Source organism: Oncorhynchus gorbuscha, linkage group LG04 (genome assembly GCF_021184085.1).
Source record: "Oncorhynchus gorbuscha isolate QuinsamMale2020 ecotype Even-year linkage group LG04, OgorEven_v1.0, whole genome shotgun sequence".
Taxonomy (NCBI): Eukaryota; Metazoa; Chordata; class Actinopteri; order Salmoniformes; family Salmonidae; genus Oncorhynchus; species Oncorhynchus gorbuscha.
Genome location: NC_060176.1, coordinates 63592452 through 63614543, shown reverse-complemented (window position 1 = coordinate 63614543; position 22092 = coordinate 63592452). Strand labels below are relative to the sequence as shown.

The 22092-nt window shown below is 43.5% G+C and overlaps 2 protein-coding genes across 3 annotated transcripts; one reads left to right on the top strand and one right to left on the bottom strand.

Annotated features, from left to right (window-relative positions):
- Positions 1-309: 309 nt before the first annotated feature.
- tor2a (torsin family 2, member A) lies at positions 310-5868 on the bottom strand. The gene is made up of 5 exons (XM_046347711.1): positions 5687-5868; positions 3618-3883; positions 3172-3347; positions 2538-2665; positions 310-2420 (listed from the first exon to the last, which is right to left on the bottom strand). Exons 1-5 carry the CDS (start codon positions 5823-5825, stop codon positions 2176-2178), a joined length of 954 nt encoding a protein of 317 aa, XP_046203667.1. The 5' UTR covers positions 5826-5868; the 3' UTR covers positions 310-2175.
- Positions 5869-6036: 168 nt separating this feature from the next.
- cfap157 (cilia and flagella associated protein 157) lies at positions 6037-20493 on the top strand. 2 transcript variants are annotated; one of them, XM_046347709.1, is made up of 10 exons: positions 6037-6549; positions 9430-9796; positions 10193-10464; positions 12209-12362; positions 12453-12720; positions 12891-13021; positions 14036-14186; positions 17939-18117; positions 19320-19478; positions 19707-20493. In XM_046347709.1, the coding sequence occupies exons 2-10, from the start codon at positions 9642-9644 to the stop codon at positions 19852-19854; spliced, it is 1617 nt and encodes a 538-aa protein (XP_046203665.1). In that variant the 5' UTR covers positions 6037-6549; positions 9430-9641; the 3' UTR covers positions 19855-20493. The 2 variants fall into 2 exon arrangements, with proteins under 2 accessions (XP_046203665.1, XP_046203666.1); XM_046347710.1 differs by lacking the exon at positions 6037-6549 and adding an exon at positions 8273-8683.
- Positions 20494-22092: the final 1599 nt, after the last annotated feature.

Sequence of the window (22092 nt, the reverse complement as noted above, 5' to 3'; positions counted from 1 at the left end):
ATATTAGATTATTTTGTGTAAAACTTTGACAGAAAAAAAATTAAATACATTTTAATCCCACTTTGTAACAACAAAATGTGTAAAAAGTCAAGGGGTGTGAATACTTTGAGAAAGCACTAATCTTTCAGCTAAAAGTTGGTATAGCCAGTCAGGGTTACTGGAATTAAAATTGAGGGGTAACAACTTATAAATACATATGAGACAAAGGTTAGACTGACAAGACAATGGCAATTTTGTTCAAATGCAGTTCTGAATATTCCCAAAAAGAAAAGGTGAGGGCATCTCCCAAAAAGGCCCAAACAAAAGTTCTCTAATGCAAAGGTGCTCTTTTATTTATGAAAAGCAGACACGTTTCGACCACAAATCGGTCTTTGTCAACGCTTGCTTTCTGGTCTGCCTTTTCGCACTTCTGGACGCGTTTAGTTTCAGTCAGGAGCACATTGTCCACTGTAGGATTAGACAAACAGCATCTTTATCAAAAACATGTTTGACACAAATACCAAGATACGGACAAACGTGGGTTAGTCACCACCTAACTACTTCAATCTGTTGGTGGTGTAAAGCTTTCTCTGGAGGCATTAAGAAGGGACAACACTATATAGATTTCTATAAAACTTGATGAAAGTTTCAATTGCCTTAAAGCAAAATAACTGATAAAGAAACCAAGCCTATTAACTTTGATAACTGATTTTGGTGGAACCTTAAAACAAACTAAAACATTTTTTTTTTAACAATTACATTTCCTAATAAATATACAGAAAAGCAAAGGTAAAAAGATCATTTCTGTTCTGTTCTTAATAGTGCAAATTATATAAACATTATTTCAAGTATAAAGGCAACCCTTTGATTATCCCACTTCCACCAGAAAACAATTATTGACAACCTACACAGCCTGCTGTTTAGAGATTACTATGAAAGAACAGACTCCCTCTGTCCAAAACTAGTCTGTAAAGTAAGTAACACATATTTAGATTTACTGTTTGCCATCATGTATCAGTAAAATTAAAAGCATTTGCATTTCTCAACAGCATATGTATGAAGCATATCAAAATGCATCAAACAAAAATGTAAAAAGTAAACACATTGTTTTTCTGTATGTCCTAATTCAAAGGATGCCTTAAGTATTCTAAATATTATTCAGGCTATTTCATCGTAAATTCAACTTCTAGGGCATCATCCATACAATATATATATTATAATTTCAAACCAACATTTCTCAATTATTCTTTGTTTCTCTTTTCATCAACAAATAATTTGACAAATATTCTTAAAAACAGTGATTAAAAGAATAATCTTCAATGAAAAACTCTTGAGATGGTTCAATTCGGTCTCCTTGGCTATCAAAAGAGCCTTTACTGCCACTTAGTGGCAAGAGGAGCACACTTGATCTGCTCCTAGTTGCCTGGTCATCCCACCATGATAACGCTTGAGCATTCAACTTTCAAGTAATGACAGATTGTTTCAATTGAACAAAACCAGGTAGACAAGGATATATGACACAATGCAATGCTACCATATCCACAAATTCATCTGACTGTAGATAATGGGCCTGATTACCAAAATCCCAAACTACCCCTTAACATTACCTCTTACTTTCCCCTTAGAATATGGCCTGCCTTTTGGTCAGCATTATACTTCCCTGGAAGAGTCTATTCCTATTAGAGGAAGAACACATCCCTGAATGAAGTCACAGATCACTGGTTCATTTTGACAACATTTAGTGACCCGTCTCCTTTCATCCAGGTTTAGCTAGTAGTAATAATGAACATTGTGAAACCATGATGCATTCCCCTACGGCCACACTACACTCAGAACTTCAATGATGCACATTTCTGTTTAAAGGAAAGGTTGTTGGATTGGAGGTAGAGGCTGGCTCTGGGTTCCAGACACTGCAGAATATCTCTCCTACGGTTTCTGAACTGAATCCGGGCCGGGGGATACATCACTAGAGATTCACAGTAAAAATGTGATCAATGTTACTGTTTCTGCCTTTGCAGCTCTGACCTTGTGTCTACATGCCTCTTTGAATACAATCAATCTTCTCCTGTTTGTAGTGTGGATATATAGATGATCTTCATTGAGAAACAGTTCAGTTCACCGTCTGATAATATCCACCCTAATCAGTTTGAGGCTCTGGGAACAATTCTAACAATTAAAAAAGGCTTTCACCTTAACTCATAGGAAGAGATTGACTTTGGCCGGCACAGATTTACAGCCCTTGCTGGAGAAGTGTTGTCCCTGCTCGGGCATGTAGACTACAGCTCCCCCTACTGCCTCCACCACATCGGTGCGCTGGCACTCACCCCGTTGGCAGAGCTCTCTGCGGGCACAGCGCTCCACATGGCGTCTGCCCAGGGGCAGGAAGGGCACAAAGCTGGTCAACAGCTTCTCCTGGATGATGCTGGAATGGAAGAATCCACCTGGGGGGAGAAAGACAGGGCTTTTCATAACAGTTAGAACATAATAACATGAAACTGTAGGACAGTTGTATTCTAAATGAATGGGGCTGTTGATTGATAAGTCAATTAGGCTCCTACTTCTGCTGTTATTGAACACTGCCTGTGAGATTGCGTCCTCCAGATCCACCAGCCTGATCTCCTCTCTCTCCTTGCCAGCCTGCCGGGTCTCCAGGGCCATTCGGTGAATCACCTCCTCCCCAATGGTGCTGCAGCCACAAAATACAGCCAGTCAGTCAAACTTTCATCACAATACAAACAGACAAATTGCTTAGCGGTATCCACCGGCAAATAGCAGGCAAGTCCTGATGGATGGGGCAAGTTATCCTGATGAGGTGAGACACACACACATTGAAGTCCAGCTTATAAGCACTTCCATTTCAGAACCAAATGACAGTGAATGCTAACTCATAACAGGGGCTTTGTGATACAAATGATTTCTACAACCTACATGATATGCTCCTGTTGTTAGAGCAATAACCAGACCTCTCACAGAATCAGGGCACTAAATGAACACTTCTAGACTGAACTGCAGTAGTATTGTCAAATTCCCTGGACAATAGCCAGGAATACAGGAACTCTACAGGGGATCGATCTACTAAAAAGCACAATGATAGTTCAACATCCAAACCTTCAAACGTAGGATATTTACAGTAACCGTGAGATAGAAATTCAGTCAACTACCACAAGGCCATCTACATCAGCCTACTGCTACCTGATGAAGATGTAGATGGCCTTGCGGTAGTTGGTGCCGAACACGGTGTGTGAGGGCCCGAGGAAGGGCTTCAGGACGTCGATGACCCCCGGGGGCATGTTCTCCATCTCATCAAAGATGAATATAGAGCGAGCACAGGCCGTCAAATTCCCCTGCACCCAGTCCTTCAGCTCCAGCTAAGGGACAATAGGGACAAAAGAGTGGGGGTCAGAACCACTTAGCAATAAATGAAAATAATGTTGTTTCACAAGGCAATGAATGGCTCAGACATACAAAATGCAGGAAAGGTTGTGGTTATAACATAAAGCTGTGACTTGACAAGTGCACATCAAGCTGATTGTAGGGGAATAGTACTGTCTCAAACGGTAGGCATTGCAAAGGTGTGTATGTGTGAGCGCTAAGCAGTTCATGATACTCTGTGGTCCAAGTTGGGAGAGATGCGCTACCCTGTACTGTTGGACGCGGTCAGGTGAGGGGAAGTGTAGTGTTGGCACAAACTGATGGATGTAGGGGCTGCCCATAGCCGTGCCATACAGGTGTCTCCCCAACATGGAGCTGACCAGAGTCTTGCCCGTCCCTGATCCCCCATGGAAGGACAGGACGAGGGGCCGGTCTGGACTTTCCTTCTGAAGGAAGTTTGCCACCTCCTCTGACACCGTGTCCTGGGCCAGATGCTGTCCGTAGAGATTCTTATACAGATCCCATTCCAGGCCTGGGAAGATAGATTTGCAGAGATAAAGGTGTTGGACTAACAAAATGTAGTTAGAACAAGACCAACACACTTGCCATGATTTCAGTATGACAGCAGGGCTACAAAACACTTGGCATGCACAGATGTGAGGGAACAGTCAAGTGAAGATAATAACCCCTTTGAAAGGTTTCATTCCCCTTTCATCTGTGAGTGTAGTATGTTTGTAATCTAGCTAGCTAACAATAAACATCTAAGACAGCTGGCAAGCTAGCTTGCTCTGATCCATCGCATGACAATAACGGGTTGCCTCTGCGCTCTCACTTGCCAAGTAATCTTTCATAGCTAGAGGATTTGTTTCCCCAATTTTGTTTAGTGGCTGGCATCAATATAGTTTCGGAACTTACCAAAAATGTTTTTATTTTACCTTTATTTAACTAGGCAAGTCAGTTAAGAACAAATTCTTATTTTCAACGACAGCCTAGGAACAGTGGGTTAACTGCCTGTCCAGGGGCAGAACTACAGATTTGTACCTTGTCAGCTCAGGGATTTGAACTTGCAACCTTTCGGTTACTTGTCCAACGCTCTAACCACTAGGCTACCCCCAAAAATGTACACTTACAGTGACACAGCGCAGAAGAAACTCGTTGTTGTCGCGCAATGAACCAACGCTAACTAGCCTATGCTGATCAGACCAGACACGTCATGTGCTTTGCAAAATACATTTAGAAATCCATGTTATTCAATTATTGCGCCAACGAGTGTCTGCGTTGCCAAGGGCTAAAATAGAAGTCCTTTCTATTTCTGATGCAGATTGCACTGCAAGTCCTGCCTCTCCCATCTCGTCATTGGTTTATAGAAGCAGATACCCACGTGCCATCTACTCATTGGTTATACCCACTGGGTGATTTAAAGACAAACTGTTTTGCAGGTCGTGGTAATACTATGAAAGTTTAGATGCCAGTCACCATATAAGTTCAAAGATGAAAAAGCCTGGAAGGAGGAGATGACTAGAAATGAGCCGGGTTGTCCGTTTTATGTGTGGATTAGTAGTCGGAGTAGAGGACTTTGTGCATTTCAGATAAAATAACAACAATGTTTATATCCCAGGACAAATTAGATAACAACAGCAAGCTAGTTAAATAGGACAAATTATCTAGCATGTGCAAGCTAGATTGCCATACATGTTTAATACTTTTCGACCTGTCCCCAAATTAATGTAATTGGTTCAGAGTTTGTTTTGATATTTTAACCTGCGTGTCGTGATCGTGTTAGATGTGGGGGGACAAAATACATTTCTGCATGATGGCGCACTCGGTTTGGGTTCCGTGTAACAGTCTAATATAATTCGCTTGTTAGCTAATGTTATTATAAAGATTCAAAACGTGTTAAATATACTGAACAAAAATATAAATGCAACACGTAAAGTGTTGGTCCCATTTTTCATGAGCTGAAATTAAATATCCCAGTAATTTTCCACATGCACAAAAAGCTCATCGCAGACATCAACCCTACGCAAAGATGTATTACGCTGCATAAGGCAAAATGCATATCTGTATTCCCAGTCATGTGAAATCCATAGATCAGGGCCTAAATAATGTATTTCAATTGACTGATTTCCTTACATGAACGTTTAACTCTGTAAAATCATTGAAATTGTTGCATGTTGGGTTTACAATTTTGCTGAGTGTAGCTAATCATTTGCAGAACCATTTAATATCACTACGTTCGTTCGCTAGTTAACTCGAGCCACGGGGTCTTCTTACAAACAAACTGGAGCAGCTCACCAGCTGGTTAGCTATTTAGTCATGGCTTCCGTTTTCTTACCTCGTATATTTGGTTTAAAATCACAATTGCAGTCAGAAGATATGGTACAGCTGATGCGTTCAAAAAAACATTGGACACCGGGGGAAAAATAAAGTAAAACCATCAGAACCAGCTGTATAGCAGCCCTTCTGACAGCCATCTTGCTGGTTATGTGTCTGACCGCCGAGAATCTGTTGCCACGCAATCAAAATGTTCAAGTGTCACCGCTTGGGGTCGTTGTTTGTAGTTTTCTTTTCTTCTAAATTAATTTAAACAAACCACCGCTATGCTTAACATGAACAGCAACTCCCACAATACATCTGAATAAACGAAGTCCTGTCAAGGCGAGAGATTTCCGACTGTTTTGAAAGCGATCAGTCGTTGATAAAATATCAAACTTTACTCGGTATTGCGGCGGTTCGGCACGTCTGTGGTGTGATTGGGTTAGAGATGGTAGGAGGCAGTGATAGAGAAGAAAGTGGGGCAGATATGGAGCATAGTGGTACAAATAAAGGAGGAAGTAAGAAAGGGAGTATGGTTAGAAAGGAAGCAAGAGGCAGAGAGGAGCCAGAAAAATACGTTTGAAGAGAGCAACATAGTTTCCATCGCTAGCGGCATTTCGGAGGTAGAAAGTGCGGAGGAAGGGCAAGAAAGACGCTAGGGGAGCATGTGGTTGAGGAGGAGCATAAAGTGATTCTGAAGTTTAGGGAGGAAGGGGACGATGAGCAATAAGGTTGACGTCTGTGATAAAAGAGTTAAGAGATGGGAACTTGTTGGTGTTCTGTACGGACATGGCGCAGAGAGCTCTCAGAGTGAAGCTAATAGGGAAGTGTAAGGTGGTGTTGAGCAGCTGGAATGATAAAGGGGCGATAACAGGAGTGCCGGTGAGTGTGAGGTGTGCTATGCAAGGGACACTTTGAGAGGAGGCGTTCTAGTGGATGTTCAAAGATTGCAAGCAACAAGGGGTGGGGGTTAGGTTAGATAGCCCATCTTCTGTTACACTTCAAGGACCAGGTACTGCCAAATAAAGTAACCATAGGATATGAGTTATTATGTGAGGGCTTATGTACCAAAGCCTTTAAGATGCTATAACTGCCAGAGGTTTGGGCGTGTGGCAACAGCCTGTAAAGAGAGAAATTGGTGTGGAGGGGAGCATGAGTATGGGAAGTGTGGGGATGGTGTACAACCGAAGTGCACCTTTGGGGGTGCTCATAGTGTGACATATAGTGGGTGTGAGGCTATGGAGCAGGCAGTGGAGGTGCAACAAGTAAGAGAGGAGTGTCATATGCTGAGGTAGTGAGGGTGGTCCAGGGAGATACAGGTTCAAGGGAGAGATGTGTAGGAGCATCTAGACTAGGGATTACGGGGCAGGTGGGAGGCGATATGGTATACATAGAAAAGAGAAAGCTGGTGACGTTCATAGCAGGAGCTATCAATAGCACTGCTGAAGTAGAGTCTAAAACGGAGAGGATTCAGCTAATAGTTAAAGCTGCTGGGAGACATCTGAGTATGACAGGGTTGACATGGGAAGAGGTTTGCGACGACCTCAATCAGCCGAGGCTGGAGTCGTGTATTACTGGATCTTAGTTATGGTGGTAGTACTACAATGGAATGCTCAAAGCCTGTTGGCTCATGGGCAGGAGTACAAGCAGTTCATTGTAGATATGCCAGCCAAGACTGATGTGATTTATTTGTGTGCATGGAACATGGCTCAAACCGAATGTGGAGTTTATCATACAGGGATATGTAGTGGTTTGTAGGGACAGAGATCTAGGGGGAGGGGGATGTGTCACCTCCATAAAGAAAGTACTTTCCAACAGGATGCTAGGCAGAGGTATTGAACAGGAATATGTGGTTGAGAGGAGGGGTGATAGTGGTAGTGAACTACTATAAAGTCAGATATTGGACCTGGAAGTGCTCGAGAGGGTTGAGGGCCAGGATAGAAGTAAGGTAATGTGGTATGGGGATTTTAATGCCAATGACACACTCTGGGTGGGAAACGGATGGATGGAAATGGCCAAGTGATGAAAGATCTGGTGTGCCTGAATGATGGCAGAGGGACCAGGATTGATTTAGCCACAGGGAAGGAGTCTGCCTTGGACCTCACTCTGGTATCTAGTGCGATGGCAGGAATCTGTAAATGGAATGTACAGTAGCCCAGAGGGAGGAGACGTCAGTGGATGGAGCAGGCAGGTGGGTGTTTGGAAGGGCAAAGTGGGATCAGTTTCAGGAGCTGAGTGAGCAGGTGATGTCTTAGGTGGATATGAGAGTGGATGTGGATAGTATGAATAACTGGGTGAGAACAGCGTTAGTTGGGACAGCTACTGAGTCTACCTAAGAGTTCAGGGAGGAGGAGAAAAGCAGTCCTATGGTGGACGGGCAATGTTTAGTAGTAGGAACAGGGCATTTAGAATACTGAAAAGGATACATAACAAATTTTCTATTTTATTTAACTAGGCAAGTCACTTAAGAACAAATTCTTATTTACAATGATGACCTACCCCGGCCACACCCGGACGACGCTGGGCTAATTGTGCAGCACCCTATGGGACTCCCAATCACAGCCAGATGTGATGCAGCCTGGATTCGAATCAGGGACTGTAGTGATGACTCTTGCACTGAGATGCAGTGCCTTAGACCACTGCGCCACTCGGAGCCCAGCCTGATTCAGTATAAGCAGGCCCAGACCCTGGTGAGGAGAACTATCCGTCAGGCAAAGAGATCATGTTGGCGTCGGTTCTGTGAAAACATTGGAAGGGCGACACCTGTGGGAGAAGTGTGGGGGATGATTAAGAGGATGAGTGGGGTCAGAAGGGAGTGAGATTATCCAGTGTTAATGAGTGGAGAGGATTTGACAGTAACATGAGAAGGCAGAGATGATGACCAAAGCGTTTGTCAGAGAGGCAGAAGGGGGAGAGAGAACGAGAGAGGAGCACCCCGGTATGCTTGATAGTAGGGAAGATGTAAATGAAGCATTGAATGCACCATTTACCATGGAAGAGATGAAAAGGGCAATAGGTAAGGCTGGGTTAACTTCACCTGGGAAAGATGAGGTGTGCTATGTTATGTTTGCCCATCTTAGTGATGAGGCACTGGATAAGGTTTTGGTGTTGTACAACACAGTGTGGGAGGGGGGGGAATTACCAAGCAATTATAAGGAGGCAGTAGTTGTACCAATCCGGAAGCCAGGGAAGGACCCAATGAGGCCAATAAGCTATCGGCCTACGGTTGTATGATGGCCTGGATGAAGAGGAACATATTATCCTCTAGGAACTGTTCATGTTCCAGCTACAGAGAGATGATGAGATGTTCTATGTGGAGGCAGTTGATGTTCTATGTGGAGGCAGTTGATGTTCTATGTGGAGGCAGTTGATGTTCTATGTGGAGGCAGTTGACAACAAGAAAATGACTGTCTGCCTCTTTTGAGGAGCAGGAGTGAAGCCATTTTTGAGGAGTGGTCAAATCGTGTTTTTGTCTGCTGTGTTAATTGTTTCAATTGTTAATTGTGTTGTTTAGTAAAGATGACATAGAAGTCACCCGAGTCTCTGATCTCTGTACTGGAGCTGGTAGTATTTCAACAGTACATGACAAGTCTGTTGTTCCCTGCAACAATATCAGTAGCTGACCTCAAATATAGCATGATGCAAAAAGTGTTTCAACACATATGTTGGTACCACTTTATATAATATTTCTTATGATCTTCCAAAATGAAATACGTTTGTATTCAACGTGTGCCTTGCACAAACTTGTGTGTTTGTATTCAGTGTGGGACTGTCAAAACTCAGACGGACCAACAAAAAAGTGGGCGGGTCAAACGTCGAGCCCGGCCCCGAACTGCACACTGCAGTCAGGGATACTTGGCGCAGACTAACATTCCAATTCAACTGGTCAGCACCTGACGTCATTCTCTTGGTAACAACGTGTGTTGTGGTTGCCGAGTTGTTTAATAGTGCAATCACAAAGTTTCATTGCAAATATGCCAAAAAAGAATGGAAAGAAAAGCGGAGATAAATCAACCAAAAAAGAGATCATTGGATTTGGAGACAAAACGTGTTTTGACGACGCATTGTCTGAAGGTGGAAAAGATTTCTACCGGTCGCAGATACGAGACTTGGAGGAACAATTGGAAAAGTGAGAGTTTTCATTGGGTGGTCCGCACAGATAATTTCTATTCATATTTAGGCTAATATCTGATCCTCTGAATAAGAAATAATGTTGCGAGTCAACACGCACTGACACCATCAGATTATTGTTGGAACAATATAACCACATAATGACAAAATTAGAACCCATTGCCGTTATGAAAACTGCGGTGCATGTGCGTAAAATTGGCAATCAAACACGAATCAGTTAGGACTAATGCAAATCATAAAACTATGTTATTTATAAAATACTGCACATTAACGGTTAAAACAAAATACACCATAATAATATGAAACTAAATCATGAATATGAAACTAAATATTCCAATCAAGTTTCCATGACTGAATCCCACCATCATCCTATTTTCTCACCTCATATTTGCAGATATCAGCACAAATGTGATGAGTTGGAGGTGCAACAGAAGGACTTCTCCTCTCAGTATTTCACAGTTGAGAAGGAGAAGAAAGACATTGTGCTCTACCTGAAGCGCTCGCTGGCCCAGAAGGAGGATGAGCTCACAGACTTGTTGGAGAGACTGGTGGGACTGCAGCAGGCCAAGGATGCTGAGAAGGACTCCTTTGAGCTGCAGCTCAGTCAACTTCGCCAAGAGTTCCAGGAGAACAAGGACAAGCTCACCTCAGAGAACATGGTCCTTGGTAAGATACTAAGAACCTCGACACCATAACATTCCATCCACATGATCCACCACCAGACTTTTACTTAAAACCAGCTCTAAAATGTCTGATCAAACTTTGATCATTTACAGTTGAAGTTGGACGTTTACATACACCTTAGCCAAATACATTTAAACTCAGTTTTTCACAATTCCTGACATTTAATCCTAGTAAGAAATCTCTGTCCTAGGTAAATGAGGATCACCACTTTATTTTAAGAATGTGAAATGTCAGAATAATAGTAGAGAGAATTATTTATTTAATCTTTTCTTTCATCACATTCTCACATTCCAAGTTTACATACACTCAATTAGTATTTGGTAGCATTGCCTTTAAATTGTTTTAACTTTGGTCAAACGTTTCGGGTATCCTTCCACAAGCTTCCCACAGTAAGTTGGGTGAATTTTGGCCCATTCCTCCTGACAGAGCTGGTGTAACAGAATCAGGTTTGTTGGCCTCCTTGCTCACACACTTTTTCAGTTCTGCCCACACATTTTCTATAGGATTGAGGTCAGGGCTTTGTGATGGCCACTTCAATACCTTGACTTTGTTGTCCTTAAGCCATTTTTCCACAACTTTGGAAGTATGCTTGGGGTCATTGTCCATTTGGAAGACTATTTTGCGACCAAGCTTTAACTTGTCTGAGATGTTGCTTCAATATATCCACATAATTTTCCTTTCCCCATGATGCCATCTATTTTGTGAAGTGCACCAGTCTCTCCTGCAGCAAAGCACCCCCACAACATGATGCTGCCACCCCCGTGCTTCACGGTTGGGATGTTGTTCTTCGGCTTGCAAGCATCCCCCCTTTTCCTCCAAACATAACGATGGTCATTATGGCCAAACAGTTCTATTTTTGTTTCATTAGACCAGAGGACATTTCTCCAAAAAGTACAATCTTTGTCCCCATGTGCAGTTACAAACTGTCGTCTGGCTTTTTTATGGCGGTTTTGAAGCAGTGGCTTCATCCTTGCTGAGCGATCTTTCAGGCTATGTCGATATAGGACTCATTTGATTGTGGATATAGATACTTTTGTACCTGTTTCCTCCATCATATTCACATGGTCCTTTGCTGTTGTTCTGGGATTGATTTGCACTTTTTGCAGCAAAGTACATTCATCTCTAGGAGACAGAACGCGTCTTCTTCCTGAGCGGTATGACGGCTGCGTGGTCCCATGGTGTTTATACTTGCGTACTATTGTTTGTACAGATGAACGTGGTACCTTCAGGTGTTTGGAAATTGCTCCCAAGGATGAACCAGACTTGTGGAGGTCTACCATTTTTTTCAGTTGATTTTCCCATGATGTCAAGCAAAGAGGCAATGAGTTTGAACGTAGGCCTTGAAATACATCCACAGGTACACCTCCAATTGACTCAAATTATGTCAATTAGCCTATCATAGGTTTCTAAAGCTGTGACATCATTTTCTGGAATTTTCCAAGCTATTCAAAGACACAGTCAACTTAGTGTATGTAAACTTCTGACCCACTGGAATTGTGATACGGTGAATTATAAGTGAAATAATCTGTCCTTAAACAATTGTTGGAAAAATTACATGTGTCATGCACAAAGTAGATGTCCTAACCCACTTGCCAAAACTATAGTTTGTTAACAAGCAAATTTGTGGAGTGGATTGAAAAACAAGTTTTAATGACTCCAATCTAAGTGGATGTAAACTTCTGACTTCAACTGTAATTGTATTATTCCTATCTCCATCCCCATGCAGCGGGTAAGCTAGCAGCTCTCGAGGAGTTCCGTGTGCAAAAGGAGGAGCTGATGGCCCACTTGGAAGGCCTGGAGGAGCAGCTTGGGAAGCAGAGACAGGAGCACCACACAGTCATCTACAGCCTGGAGAGGAAGGCTGTGCTGGACAATGACAGGTCAATGCAATTATGTTAAGAAGCCATTTGTACACTATGATCTGGTCATGAGCTCCTGCTCATGCTGTCCTCCCTCCCTGCCCCCTCTAGACTAAAGAAGGAGATGCAGCAGCACGTGGCAGCGGTGGCAGCAGAGTTTCGGCGCGTGTCGGACAGGAAGATGCCCGAGACGACCATGAGGGCCATCCACGAGAATGTGTCTGTGACGGCCCAGCTTAGTCAGCTGTCAGACAAGAGCAAGCAGCTGCTGGAGGAGAACGAGGATCTGAGGGATAAAGAGAAGCATATCCGCAGAGAGATGGAGGTCCTGGAGCCCTTGTTCAACAAGATGACCCGTAAGAGCCTCAGCAACCAGAAGGTACTGTGGAGGGATAAGGGGTGAGAGTGATGATTGTCATGATTGTAAGCTTGCATGATTTTGGTGTATCAACACCTCCACATGATAATGACAGGACCTGTCTGAAGCCTGCTTTGATTGCTGACAGGTTACCCTGCTCTTCCTCTCTGCTCCTCTTCTCTTTTCATCAGGTGATCCATCAGCTCACAGAGAAGTGTAAGCAGATGCAGGCTGAGCTGGAGGAGTATGCTAGGGCTCAAGAGGAGCATCAACAACTGCAGAAGGATCATGTTGTACTGCTGGCAGAGATGCATGCCCTAAGGTCTGATGTTTCCATTCAGAATTAAAAAATACTCCAGAGTTCCTGTTTTGTACATCAGGGGTCCACAATTCTGGTCCTGGTAAACCGCAGTGTCTGCTGGTTTTGTTCCTTGTCATTCAGTGACTGTTCTCTGAGCAGTCAGTGTAATTTACTGATCAATGCCTTGGAGAAACCAAAACCAGCAGGACTGAGGCCCTGTACATGATTTAATTAGTATTTTGCCTGGCTTACTGACATTAATCAAATCAAATTTATATAGCCCTTAGTACATCAGCTGATATCTCAAAGTGCTATACAGAAACCCAGCCTAAAACCCCAAACAGCAAGCAATGCAGGTGTAGAAGCACGGTGGCTAGGAAAAACTCCCTAGAAAGGCCAAAACCTAGGAAGAAACCTAGAGAGGAACCAGGCTGTGTGGGGTGGCCAGTCAGTCCTCTTCTGGCTGTGCCGGGTGGAGATTATAACAGAACATGGCCAAGATGTTCAAATGTTCATAAATGACCAGCATGGTCAAATAATAAGGCAGAACAGTTGAAACTGGAGCAGCAGCACGGCCAGGTGGACTGGGGACAGCAAGGAGTCATCATGTCAGGTAGTCCTGGGGCATGGTCCTAGGGCTCAGGTCCTCAGAGAGAGAGAGAAAGAAAGAGAAGGAGAGAATTAGAGAACGCACACTTAGATTCACACAGGACAATTAATGTGTAACAATGATACAGTATATCTTATTCATGTCAGGCAAAGAAATAATAATTCATTCAGCCTGTGACTGTGACATTTAAATGTCAGGTGCTCCCCTAGTCAGTTTATTGTTACACGAAGGCCTCAAATGCCAGCGACGAGTGAGAGATATGTTCAATTAACAGTCAAACTAATTCTCACAATCTATTGAATTTCAATGGAACTGCATGCATGGTACTTCCTGAAAAGTATGATTCCTGTCTTTTGTTTTTAACCCAATTGATATTGAAGAACTGAATTAGTAATTAACCCCAACCTTCTGGTTTGTTCCTACAGGCAGGTGCAGGCCTCTCTGTTGGAGGAGACCGGGAGGAACTGTGCCGAGGCAAACAGGCTGGGGAGAGCGCTGGAGGAGGAGAGGGACGTGAGAGGACAACTGGAGACCATCCTACAGGCGGCTGCATTCGCCCTGAAACAGGCCCTCATGGTAAAGAAGTGCTAGGAATCAAAATCATAGCAGTGTAAACCAAAGGCGGTCGGTGCCGTTTAACACGAGCCTCCTATGTTTTGTATTGAAGTCAATGTACCCAGAGGAGGACTGAAACTAGGTGTTCTCCGACTACACCATGGTGCTGTCCTACAGAGTGCTGCTGAGGCTACTATAGACCTTCATTGCAAAACAGTGTGTTTTAATCAATTATTTGGTGTCATGTGTGACAAGATGGCGGCAGAGAACAAGGCTGACGTTTTACGTATTCCTAACCAGTTGTGTTTTTTTGTTTTTTCTTATCGTTGTTTGTAACTTATTTTGTACATAATGTTGCTGCTACCATCTCTTATGACCGAAAATAACTTCTAGACATCAAAACTGTGATTACTCACCACGGACTGGCAGAATCCTTTAATTAATTTAACAAGTCCGAGGAGCCCGACGTGAACGATATACTGCTTTCCTGGGAACAGGCCCAGATCCCCGTCATTTGCGTGAAGAGAAGGTGGAGAAAAAGGGGCCCAGAGGCCAGGCTGCCTTCCGAGAAGTGGTAGGCGATTGAATAAACCCCCACTTCCTTCCATTCTGCTAGCAAATGTGCAATCTTTGGAAAATAAAATTTGATGACCTATGCAGAAGATTAAACTATCAATGGGACATTCAAAACTGTAATATCTTATGCTTCACGGAGTCGTGGCTGAACAAAGACATTATCAACATACAGCTGGCTAGTTATACGCTGTATCGGCAGGACAGAACAGCGGCGTCTGGTAAGACAAGGGGCATCGGACTATGTATTTTTGTAAATAACAGCTGGTGTACGATATCTAAGGAAGTGTTGAAGTTTTGCTCACCTGAGGTAGAGTATCTCATGATAAGCTGTAGACCACACTATCTAACTAGAGAGTTTTCATTTGTATTTTTGTAGCTGTCTACATACCACCACAGACTGATGCTAGCACTAAGACCGCACTGAATGAGCTGTATTCCGCCAAGCAAACAGGAAAACGCTCACCCAGAGGCGGCACACCTAGTAGCCTGGGGCTTTAATGCAGGGAAACTTAAATCTGTTTTACCAAATTTCTATCAGCATGTTAAATGGGCAACCAGAGGGAAAACAACTCTGGACCACCTTTACTCCACACACAGAGACTCATACAAAGCTCTCCCTCACCCTCCATTTGGTTTATCTGACCGTAATTCTATCCTCCTGATTCTTGCTTACAAGCAAAAATTAAAGCAGGAAGCACCAGTGACTCGATCAATAAAAAAGTGGTCAGATGAAGCAGATTAAAGCTACAGGACTGTTTTGCTAGGATAGACTGGAATATGTTCTGGGATTCCTCCAATGGCATGATGGATTCCTCCATCAGTCATTTGCTTCATCAATAAGTGCATCGATGACGTCGTCCCCACAGTGACCGTACCCCCAACCAGAAGCCATGGATTACAGGCAACATCCGCACTGAGCTAAAGGCTAGAGCTGCCGCTTTCAAGGAGCGGGACTCTAACCCGGAAGCTGATAAGAAATCCTGCTATGCCCTCCAACGAACCATCAAACAAGCAAAGTGTCAATACAGGACTAAGATCAAATCGTACTACACTGGCTCTGACGCTTGTTGGATGTGTCAGGGCTTGCAAACTATTACAGACTACAAAGGGAAGCACAGCCGAGAGCTGCCCAGTGACACCAGCCTACCAGATGAGCTAAATGACTTCTATGTATTCACGCCCCCCCCCCCCCCCCCCGCCCCAGCCGATGTAAACCTTTAAACAGGTCAACATTCACAAGGCCGCAGGGCTAGACTGATTACCGCGACGTGTACTGTGCGAGCATGCGCTGACCAACTGGCAAGTGTCTTCACTGACAATTTCAATCTCTCCCTGTCCGGGTCTGTAATACCAACATGTTTTAAGCAGACCAGCATAGTCCCTGTGCCCAAGAACACTACAGTAACCTGCTAAATGACTACCGATCCGTAGCACTCAAGTCTGTAGCCATGAAGTGCTTTGAAAGGCTGGTCATTGCTCCCATCAACACCATTATCCCAGAAACTCCAGATCCACTCTAATTTGCATACCACCCTGACAGGTCCATAGATTATGCAATCTCTATTTCACTCCACACTGCCCTTTCCCATCTGGACAAAAGGAACATCTATGTGAGAATGCTATTCATTGACTACAGCTCAGCGTTCAACACCATAGTGCCCTCAAAGCTAATCAATAAGCTAAGGACCCTGGGACTAAACAACTCCCTCTGCAACTGGATCCAGGTGGTAAGGGTAGGTAACAACACATCCGCTACATTGATCCTTAACACAGGGGCCCCTCAGGGGTACGTGCTCAGTCCCCTGCTGTACTCCCTGTTCACTCATGACTACACTGCCAGGCACGACTCCAACACCATCATTAAGTTTGCCGATGACACAACAGTGGTAGGCCTGATCAATGACGAGAAAGCCTATAGGGAGGAGGTCAGGACTACAACCTTTCCCTCAACATGATCAAGACAAAGGAGATGATTGTGGACTACAGGAAAAAGAAGACCGAGAACACCCCCATTCTCATCGACGGGGCTGTAGTGGAGCAGGTTGAGAGCTTGAAGGTCCTTGGTGTCCACATCACCAACAAACTAACATGGTCCAAGCACACCAAGACAGTCATGAGGAGGGCATGACAAAACCTATTCCCCCTCAGGAGACTGAAACGATTTGGCATGGGTCCTCAGATCCTCAAAAGGTTTTACAGCTGCACCATCAAGAGCATCCTGACTAGCTGCATCACTGCCTGGCATAGAAACGGCTCGGCCTCCGACCTCAAGGCACGACAGAGGATAGTGCGTACGGCCCAGTACATCACCGGGGCCAAGCTTCCTGCCATCCAGGACCTCTATACCAGGCGGTGTCAGAGGAAGGCCCTAAAAATTGTCAGACTCCAGCCACCCTAGTCATAGACTGTTCTCTCTGCTTCTGCATAGCAAGTGGTACCGGAGCGCCAAGTCTAGGTCCAAGAGGCTTCTAAACAGCTTCTGGGTAGCCATTTGATTAGATGTTCATCTGATCAAATGGCTACCCAGACTGTTTGCATTGCCCCCCCCCCCCCCCCCTTTTACACTGCTGATACTCTCTGTTGTTATCATCTATGCATAATCCATTTAATAACTCTACCTACATGTACATATTACCTCAACTAACCGGTGCCCCCGCACATTGACTCTGTACCGGGACCCCCCTCTGTATATAGTCTTGCTATTGTTATTTTACTGCTGCTCTTTAATTACTTGTTACTTTTATTTCTTATTCTTATTCATATATATTTTTTTAACTGTATTGTTGGTTAGGGGCTCGTAAGTAAGCATTTCCCTGTAAGGTCTACACCTGTTGTATTTGGCTCATGGGACTAATACGATTTGATCTAAAAAGGACTTAACTTATTTTTTCAATTGAGATTTTTTCTAAAATTCATTGAGGATGGTTCTCTCCTTCCTCCACTGGTGTAAACATTGCATGCGTGTAGATAGTATTCTATGTATTATAAACTGTTTCCTGACGCAATTATTGTGTCATTACATTGTAGTTATGAGTCAGAATTTTGTTACTTTAGTTATAAACACGTGTGTAAAATGTTTCCACATTGAGATGAGTAATTAACACTTGTGGTTAGATTTACCTCGCATTTGCTCACCAGTTGGAAATGTCACATTGCGATTAGTAGCACTAACGTAACTCCTTCGCCTATCCTAACAGGAGGTGCCTAAAGAGGAGGACTCTGAGGTGAAGACTCTGGTCCGGAGGAACCAAATGATGCAGAAGCTGTTGGCTGTGTTGGACAGTGCTGCTCTGTTGGGGAAAGGGCCTGCCATGAAGGACTTCATCCCAGAGGGAGACTCCCTCCACGAGCTCAAGACCGGCCCTGGCCCAGGAAGGTACTGGAGGCTGCCTACATACTGCCTTCCTCTCATCTAATGCTAGTGTAGCAGATGTGAGCTAGTGCACTAGTAACCATTGTGCAGGTTTACTCTGTACATTAGCACAGTCTTGGAGAAAGCTGTCAATACAGAACTACAGCATCATAACAATTACTGTTTATTTTTTTATGTTGCAAGAGCTAGTACATTGTTGCCATATGGTATGATTATCAAGAAGCTCAAGATTCACTACATGGTCAACATCTCATTCCAAAATAATGACCATTTATAGTTGAGTTGGCCCTCACTTTGCTACTATAACAGCCTCCACTCTTCTGAGAAGGCTTTCCACTAGATGTTGGAACATTGCTGCGGGGACTTGCTTCCATTCAGCCACAAGAACATTAGTGAGGTCGGGCACAGATGTTAGGCTCGTAGTCGGCACTCCAATTCATCCCTAAGGTGTTCGATTCGATGGGGTTGAGGTCAGGGCTCTGTGCAGGCCAGTCAAGTTTTTGCACACCGATCTCGACAAACCATTTCTGTATGGAGCCCGCTTGTCCACGGGGGCATTGTCATGCTGAAACAGGAAAGGGCCTTCCTCAAACTATTGCCACAAAGCACAGAATAGTCTAGAATGCCATTGTATGATGGCGTTAAGATTTCCCTTCACTGGAACTAAAGGTCCCAAACCATGAAAAACAACCCCATACCATTATTCCTCCTCCCCCAAACTTTACATTTGGCACTATGCATTGGGGTAGGTAGCGTTCTCCTGGCATCTGCCAAACCCAGATTCGTCCATCGGTCTGCCAGATGGTGAAGTATGATTCATCACTCCAGAGAATGCGTTTCCACTGCTCCAGAGTCCATTGTCGGCGAGCTTTACACCACTCCAGCCGTCGTTTGTCATTGCACATGGTGATCGTAGGCTTGTGTCCAGCTGCTCGGCTATGGAAACCCATTTCATGAAGCTCCCGACGAACAGTTCTTGTGCTGACGTTGCTTCCAGAGGCAGTTTGGAACTCGATAATGAGTGTTGCAACCGAGTACAGACAACTTTAAGCGGTCCGTGGCTAAAATAGCCAAATCCACCAATTTTGAAAAAGTGTCCACATACTTTTGAATATATACACATACTTTTGAATATATAGTGTATTTCTCTAGCTCACTATGTTTCTTAAATGACATGCATACTTGTCTCCTACACCCTCCTCCAGATCATCAGGGCTTCTTGGTCCTCTTCTCAAGGACACCACCCAGCTGTCTCACTTCAAGACAGGAGACCTGGGCCTCGTACCGCGACGGACACACAACTACAACAACATCCTGTCCAAGATGGGACCCCTCTCCAAGAGCACCCGCCTTCAACTGCACAGGTGATTTGAGCTGCAAAAATACTCTTAGATTAGGAAATGCAATGTCATCAGTGTATATATTAATATATATTGTAACTTAGTTACAGTAGATAATGTTTTTATTGTGGGGAATGTTTTATTTAATTCAATGGTCAGAGGGATGTTTTATGTTAAGTGGATTTTTTAAATGTAAACATGTAAACCGGTTTGTGTCAATGTATTTGTGACCGTAGCGCCTCTGTTTGTCAGGAAAGTCTCACCACCACAGAAGAGGACCAGCCCATCTAAACCCTCTGGTCCAGCTCCTTCACTCAGGGACCCTTTCAGAGGGAGCCTGCTTTCCCCCCACAGGCCCTCTCCAACCAGGGGCAGCGCCGCTGAACCCATCCTCAGATAGGCAGGACTGGGACCCCTTTTAATGGGACATTTCAACAAAAAATAAATGTTGCTACATGGTTATGCTAACTTTTTGGAATGACATGACTAATTCTGTTTCTTTTCCAGCCACTAGGTGGCAGGAGCAACTCTTAGAATATGTTGTACTGAAGCAGACAGACCAGACACTATAATATTATCTCTAGAAATCTAATAAAGGCTCTGTTATTTTGTGTTATGATTTAGGTCAAATTTATTTGGAGACTAAAACCAAACAATAAACATTAGAAATGTATACTCAAAATAATAAAGGTGATACTGTAACAAAGCCAATTGTCCATCTACTAAATCCAGTATGTAGTTCATGAAGTAATAAACAGAGGAAAATACTTTTAAAATGCTGATCTTTATAAGGCTGATTTTACAAGGTTCAATGGTTGTTATGAGGACAGAATGTGGGCTGTTGAACTGTACATCTTTTACATTAAGTGAAGTCTGGTGTTTGACATTGTCAAAGTCTCTATAATGCAAATAAACAAAGTCTATGAAGACATCTGGTTTATCAAATTAAAATGGGCCAATCACTGCATTACCATCTACCTTTTGAGATGTAAGCTTGTTAATTTATTAGGGTTACACTTTCACTTGTTCAGACGAATAAAAGCTGTCATTGCACACCATGTACACTATACCTATCAAATAATTTTTAGACCTTCACAAGTGCCAAGGGTGTTAGAAACATATGATCATAGAGAGGATATTCCCCATGGAATATATATTTCAATAATGAGACCATGGCAATCTCGCAGACCTTTATTGTAGAGCTGACATGACGTCCTGATTTTATGCATTGACGTATTGATTCAATCCTGATCTTCTTGTTCTCTAAACTCTTTGTCTTTGTATCCCTTTCTGATGGAGGCGATGGTTTTTTAAAGTGACTCTTTTGGGACCCCAGGCACAATGGTGCTTGTGTTTCAACAGCTGCAATGTTTACATCTTTGTCATATGAAAGCTCTGTGACTAGATGCATGTGAATAAGGGAATGTGGATGGGGACATTTTTTAGATATCTTTTTTGTGAGCTTATTGCAAACATTTCGGGACTACTACCCTGTAAATGTGCAGCTGTATCGTATCTCTTTTTCATAATTCAACGTGCTTTCATGATGTCTTTACCTGTCAAAGCAAGTTAAAAATATCTCTCCCTAAATTAATCTATGTCTCATTTGTAGGGACATATCATTTGATGGGTCATGAGAAGACATCACAGGCAGTAGCTCTTTTTAATTGGTGTGATTTATCACCTTCCTCTGCAGTAATTCCCAGGTGAACATACCTGTCTTCTCAGCCCTGATAAAATGATTTATTTCTTGGGCCAGTGAGGTTTTGGGAATGTAGATCTTTCCTTGCTGGATCCACACAATGTTTTGTCCCAGGCCGGACTATTAAAATGGTTCCTGCCTCATTTTGCTGCTTGGAACCACCTAGGTGCAGCTAGAGCTTAAAGGAAAACAAAAGGTTTGTATGAGCTGACCAATGTCCTCTTTTATTTCCCTTCAACAGCAGACAGATGGACCTCTCAGTTCCTTTTCAAAGGCAGTCCGGCTGCATCTGAAATGGCATCCTATTCCCTATGTAGTGTGCCACTTTTGTGCACATAGGGAATAGGTTGTGGGCCTTGGTCAAATGTAGTGCATTAAAAAAGGTAACAGAGTTCCATTTCACATCATGTTTTCAAGTGTTGCTGCCTTATTTTTAAAACAGATTGGCTTACACCAAACTCAAAGTCTTCCTGATTACAGTCTGGAAAGGCTCCTTTATGTTGTAGGCACAATGCATTGATAATGAAGGGAGCTGTGCTTTTTCTGATTGAGTGAGAAAGACAGGAGAACCAAACACCCACATGGACAGTCACACAGCCCCTGAGTGCCGCCCCCTTCCAAAACAACTGTTGAATTTTCAAATCTTAACATTGAGATGTCTCAACACCAGGAAAGAAAACGTTGAGAGAACCAATCAAAGCTCAAGACAATTTCTGTGTGAATATTGCACCATCAATGCTCTCCTGTCCATACCAGTGTGTAACAGCACTCCCTTGCTGTGTACCATGTGAGTAGCATCAGCCAGGCTAACCCAGTGTAGGATGCACTCAGAAAAAGGCTTAAAAATGAGTTCTTCGACTGTTCCCAATAGGAGGACCCTTTGGGTTTCATGTAGAACCCTCTGTAGAAAGGGTTCTACATGAAACCCAAAAGGGT

Coding starts and splice junctions, on each gene's coding strand:
- tor2a (XM_046347711.1), bottom strand. CDS start 5,825: ATGGCTGTCAGAAGGGCTGCTATACAGCTGGTTCTGATGGTTTTACTT. Junction 3,348..3,617: donor ACCGCGTCCAACAGTACAGG/GTAGCGCATCTC, acceptor ATTGTCCCTTAG/CTGGAGCTGAAGGACTGGGT. Junction 2,666..3,171: donor GCCATCTACATCTTCATCAG/GTAGCAGTAGGC, acceptor TTGTGGCTGCAG/CACCATTGGGGAGGAGGTGA.
- cfap157 (XM_046347709.1), top strand. CDS start 9,642: ATGCCAAAAAAGAATGGAAAGAAAAGCGGAGATAAATCAACCAAAAAA. Junction 9,797..10,192: donor TTGGAGGAACAATTGGAAAA/GTGAGAGTTTTC, acceptor TCATATTTGCAG/ATATCAGCACAAATGTGATG. Junction 18,118..19,319: donor ACCGGCCCTGGCCCAGGAAG/GTACTGGAGGCT, acceptor ACCCTCCTCCAG/ATCATCAGGGCTTCTTGGTC.